This window comes from Bufo gargarizans, chromosome 6 (genome assembly GCF_014858855.1).
Source record: "Bufo gargarizans isolate SCDJY-AF-19 chromosome 6, ASM1485885v1, whole genome shotgun sequence".
In the NCBI taxonomy this organism is placed as follows: Eukaryota; Metazoa; Chordata; class Amphibia; order Anura; family Bufonidae; genus Bufo; species Bufo gargarizans.
In genome coordinates this window covers 346872218-346878217 of record NC_058085.1, presented here as the reverse complement: position 1 = coordinate 346878217, position 6000 = coordinate 346872218, and the positions used below count along the sequence as shown (strand labels likewise).

Genomic DNA, 6000 nt, shown 5'->3' with positions numbered 1-6000 from the left:
CCAATGAGAGCAGGGAGGACAAGAGAAGGGGAGGGGCTATGGCCACTGCGCCACCAATGAAGATACCTCTCTCATTAATTCATATACAGGAGGCGGGAGCTGCAGAATCACATAGCCGGCTCCCGACCTCTATGACAAGTAGCTGCGATCCGCGGCAGTTAACCCCTGCCGCACCTGAGGAATTAACTACTGCAGATCGCAGCTACTTGTCATAGAGGTCGGGAGACGGCTATGTGATTCTGCAGCCAGCTCCCGCCTCCTGTATATGAATTAATAAGAGAGTTATCTTCATTGGTGGCGCAGTGCACCCCCCCCCAACCCCAGTATTGAAAACATTGGTGGCGCAGTGCGCCTCCCCCACCCAAGCCCCCTAGTATTGGTGGCAGTGGCCACAGTGTCCCCTCTCCCCTCCTCCTCAGTGGCAGTTCCCATCGGAGCCCCAGCAGTGTAACTGGGCTGCTGCATACAAGCTCCGGCTCCTCCAATCATCACACGAGGGAGCTGGAACATACCCAGAAGAGCGCGCTTTTTAGTAACACACACACGCTCAGATGCCGTGGTCAGGTTTAACCACAGCATCTGAAGTGTTAAATGTCCACGACCATGAGCCGCGGGTGTCTGCTGTATGAAACAGCAGGCACCCTGCAGCTATGGCGCCCGCTCCGCTCAAGAGTGGGCGCCACCTTTAAAGACCCAGCCAGCGCCGTACCAGTATGGCGCTGGTCGGGAAGTGGTTAAAGGGGTTCTACAGTATTCCTATATTGATGACTGATCCTCAGTATGGTTTTATACAGTATTTTAAGGCAAAAAATGTTTTATACCTTTTTGTTTGCACTTTAATTATTTGTCCCCTTTGGGGTATAATTTTCTACCATGGTTACATGCTCCACATTTATACCGATACTCATTGTTCCATCCATTACCTTTTCCTTTCTTTCTTTCAAGCCGATGTCTAGTGACTATTTGATTAGAACTATCCATCATAAGGCATGTAGGGACATGTAAGTAACCTCCATCTGATGTTTTTTTAGATGGCTTATCCAGCCTCTTGCAATATGATTGGATGTGAGTGAGACATGTTTTGTGTCCCCATCTACATATTGGTGGCTTGAGATAATAGAGACATATAAGGTTTACATATTCCCTTTGGTTATAGTGGATCTAGGACCTTTTCGCTGGTCATGTGACGGTCACGTGTGCCGATGACGCGCTACGCATGTGATTTGAGATGCGAGCGATGATTGGCTGTACAGGGTGTAGCTATTGGATTAGGTGTGGCCACATCCTTGATCCTGATGACGGCGGCACGGCACGCCCACATCGGAACGTGATGACGTCACGGACATGCGCAATAGGTTTGTCGAGGCGCCGACTTGAGTTACAAACATGGCTGAGGTTATCGGATGGTACACATTGCTTTTATTATTCACTACAGACAGTCTGATTGGAGCCCAGACCATTTTAATTGTCACATATGTGTTGACTTGATTGAGCCCTCAGTTGATTGGCTCTACTATGTCACAGGAGTGGCTAGTGTGGTGTATATATGACTGCCCTCTGTATACTTGATGAAGGCTACTGCGTAGCCGAAACGTCGTATCTTTGTGTGTGCACTCTTGGCTCCCATTACACAGTCACACCGGACATGCTGCTGTGAAGCTTTTTTGCTATCTACCACTGATCCTCAGGATAGGTCATCGATATGTGATTAGTGGGGGGCTGACACCTGGCACCCCCACCGATCAGCGGTTTGAACAGGCCATGGCGCTCTGGCGAGCACTGCGGCTACTTCCTAGGCCAGTGACGTCACGTTAACGGGTCACATGACCTAGACGCAGCTCAGTCTCATTCTAGTGAATGAGCTGCAATACCCAGCGCGGCCACTATACCATATCTAGCGCTGTGCTGGAGGCTGCAGTGTTCACTGGAGCGCTGTGGGCTCCTCTGATCAGTTGGGGTGTGGGGAGTCGGACCCCCACCAATCAGATATGGATGACCTATCCTGAGGAAAAGTCATCGATATAGGGGTCCTATATTGAGCTGGGAAAATGGACGTTGAGCTCGAATTGGTTGTTTTGGGCAATGAAAAATGATGTCATCTCTGTTACTGTGGGGATTTATGGAGGAGGAACTGGTGTAAAGGAAAACTGGCTTAGTTGCCCATAGCAACCAATCAGATTCCACCTTTCATTTTTCAAACCTACTTTGGAAAATAAAAGGTGGCATCTGATTGGTTGTTATGGGCAACTAAGCCAGTTTTCCTTTACACCAGTTTCGATAAATCTCCCCCTTCAGTTCTTTGCCAAAACTAGCTCAACTAGTAAAAAAAAAAAAAAATCATAAAATTATTAGCAGTAATTAAAATGGCTTTATTATTAAAAAGAAAAAAGTATAACTAAGTGACATTACCTCACTATAGGTCACTTCCCGACATTTCTCACACAGTCAGCTAAGCCTACCGCCTGTCTGCACCATAAATCACGTGTCACTCTTTGCCCTATCATAACCTGTCCCGGGAGTCAGGTGACCTCAACTCCCCCGCGCAGTCAGGGTATGACGTCATTCGTGTCTTTTCCTTCCCGCCATTTCTGCCGCTCCAGCTGTTCTCCACACACACACACACACACACAGGTGACGTCTCCCTCGAGCCCGCAGTCACGTCAGCGATCACATGTCAGCGCTGAAAGTCATGTGACTAGCAACCGCTTCCCCGCGCACCCTCCCTCCTGTCAGAGCGGCGAGGATGGCGGCGGAGGCGGCTGCTGCTCCCGGCGCCGTCCTCCTCTTCCTGCTCTCCCTGTCTCCACGACCCTCGTCTGCCTGGCTGCTCGGTCTCCGCCCGGAGGACACGGTGGGCGGTCGAGTGTCCCTTGAGGGAGGCACCCTGAGGGCTGCCGAGGGGACCCGCTTCACCCTGCGCCTCTACTTCCAGCCCCCGCTGTCGGCCCAGCAGCAGCAGCTGAATCCTCAGCAGCCGAGCCCCGCGGGTAACGGCTCCAGCCCCCCGCCCAAAGTGGTGTTCATCGAGGAGCCCAGGGCAGGAGGGGACCCGTGTGTGGACGAGGGGGCCTGGGCTTCGGACGTGGAGGTGCTCGGCCCTCTGCAGCCCTCCCCTCACGGAGGTTCGGCCCTGGTGGAAGTCAGAGTCCGGGAGCTGCGGAAAGGGGAGCGGGGCAAGCTCTTCTCCCTGTGCGCCTTTGACGGGCGGCACTGGGAGCACCATGGAGGCGAGCACTTTGTGCTGGAGGTCCGGGAGGCCGCCGAGGCGATGCCGGCCTGGCTGCGGGCGCTGGTGGCGCTGCTGCTGCTCGCCATGTCCGCGCTCCTCAGCGGCCTCCGCCTCAGTCCTGCTCTCCCTGGACCCGGTGGAGCTGCGGGTGCTGCAGAACAGCGGCTCCCCCGCGGAGAAGGAGCACGCCTGGAGGGTGCAGACGGTGCGGGCCCGGGGCGCCTACCTGCTGTGTACCCTGCTGCTGGGCAACGCTCTGGCCAACGCCTCCCTGGCCGGCTGGCTGTGCTCGTCCCTCCCCGCGGAGCCCTGGCTGGCCGTGCTGCTGTGCACCGCCTGCGTCTTTCTGTGCGGGGAGGTGGCGCCCTACTCGGTGTGCTCCCGGCACGGCCTGGCCATCGCCTCCCGCACCCTGTGCCTCACCCGTCTGCTGATGGCCGTCACCTTCCCGGTGTCCTACCCGCTGAGCCGCCTGCTGGACTGGGCCCTGCGCCAGGAGATCAGCACCTTCTACACCCGCGAGAAGCTGCTGGAGATGCTGCGGGCGGCCGATCCCTACAACGACCTGGTGAAGGAGGAGCTGAACATCATCCAGGGCGCCCTGGAGCTCCGCACCAAGGTGGTGGAGGACGTGCTCACCCCGCTGGGGGACTGCTTCATGCTGCGCTCGGACGCCGTGCTCGACTTCAGCACCGTGTCCGAGATCCTGCGCAGCGGCTACACCCGCATCCCGGTCTACGAGGGCGACGAGCGGGCCAACATCGTGGACATCCTGTTCGTCAAGGACCTGGCGTTCGTGGACCCCGATGACTGCACCCCGCTGCAGACCGTCACCCGCTTCTACCACCGCCCGCTGCACTGCGTCTTCAATGACACCCGGCTGGACGCGGTGCTGGAGGAGTTCAAGAAGGGTGAGGGCTGCGGGCGGAGCCGCACATAGATCCCGCACAGCGCCTGCCACCCCCGGGTGTTCCTGTCTGATGTCAGCATGGAAGGTCACAGGCCTGTATCCTGTGCTGTTATCATCATCACCCACGCACCTGCATCCATCATCAGCATCACCTGCATCCATCATCAGCATCCCCCGCACCTGCATCCATCATCAGCATCCCCTGCATCCATCATCTGCATCCATCATCAGTATCCCCCCGCTCCTGCATCCATCATCCGCATCCCCCCATCAGCATCCCCCTGCACCTGCATCCATCATCAGCATCCCCCTGCATCCATCATCAGCATCCCCCCGCACCTGCATCCATCATTAGCATCCCCCGCACCTGCATCCATCATCAGCATCCCCCGCACCTGCATCCATCATCAGCATCCCCCCACCTGCATCCGTCATCAGTATCCCCCGCACCTGCATCCATCATCCCCTGCATCCATCATCAGCATCCCCCCACCTGCATCCATCATCAGCATCCCCCGCACCTGCATCCATCATCAGCATCCCCCCGCACCTGCATCCATCATCAGCATCCCCCGCACCTGCATCCATCATCAGCATCCCCTGCACCTGCATCCGTCATCAGTATCCCCCGCACCTGCCTCCATCATCCCCTGCATCCATCATCAGCATCCCCCCACCTGCATCCATCAGCATCCCCCGCACCTGCATCCATCATCCCCTGCATCCATCATCTGCATCCATCAGCATCCCCCGCACCTGCCTCCATCATCAGCATCCCCTGCATCCATCATCAGCATCCCCCCCACCTGCATCCATCATCAGCATCCCCCGCACCTGCATCCATCAAAAGCATCCCCCCCACCTGCTTCCATCATAAGCATCCCCTGCATCCATCATCGGTATCCCCCGCACCTGCATCCATCATCAGCATCCCCCGCACCTGCATCCATCATCCCCCGCACCTGCATCCATCATCAGCATCCCCTGCATCCATCATCCCCCCCACCTGCATCCCTCATCAGCATCCCCCGCACCTGCATCCCTCATCAGCATCCCCCGCACCTGCATCCCTCATCAGCATCCCCCGCACCTGCATCCATCATCAGCATCCCCCACACCTGCATCCATCATCAGCATCCCCCTGCATCCATCATCAGCATCCCCTGCATCCATCATCAGCATATCCCCGCACCTGCATCCATCATCAGCATCCCCCACCTGCATCCCTCATCAGCATCCCCGCACCTGCATCCATCATCCCCCGCACCTGCCTCCATCATCAGCATCCCCCCGCACCTGCCTCCATCATCAGCATCCCCGCACCTGCCTCCATCATCAGCATCCCCCGCACCTGCCTCCATCATCAGCATCCCCCGCACCTGCCTCCATCATCAGCATCCCCCGCACCTGCCTCCATCATCAGCATCCCCCGCACCTGCCTCCATCATCAGCATCCCCCCGCACCTGCCTCCATCATCAGCATCCCCCCGCACCTGCATCCTTCATCAGCATCCCCCGAACCTCAGCATCCCCTGCATCCATCATCAATATCCCCCTGCATCCATCATCAGAATCCCCCGCACCTGCATCCATCATCAGTATCCCGCTGCATCCATCATCAGCATCCCCCCGCACCTGCATCCGTCATCAGCATCCCGCTACACCTGCATCCATCATCCCCGCACCTGCATCCGTTATCAGCATCCCCGCACCTGCATCCCTCATCAGCATCTTCCACACCTGCATCCATCATCAGCATACACCTGCATCCATCATCAGCATCCCCCGCACCTGCATCCCTCATCAGCATCTTCCACACCTGCATCCCTCATCAGCATCCCCCGCACCTGCCTCCATCATC

General features: G+C 57.1%; 1 protein-coding gene across 1 annotated transcript in view; it reads left to right on the top strand.

Moving 5' to 3' along the window:
- Positions 1 to 2742: 2742 nt before the first annotated feature.
- Positions 2743 to 6000, top strand: part of CNNM1 (cyclin and CBS domain divalent metal cation transport mediator 1) — a 41985-nt gene continuing 38727 nt past the window's right edge. Inside the window, 2 exon segments of the mRNA XM_044297615.1 lie at positions 2743 to 3346; positions 3348 to 4140. Coding sequence (XP_044153550.1) covers positions 2744 to 3346; positions 3348 to 4140 — 1396 coding nt within the window. The 5' untranslated portion in view covers position 2743.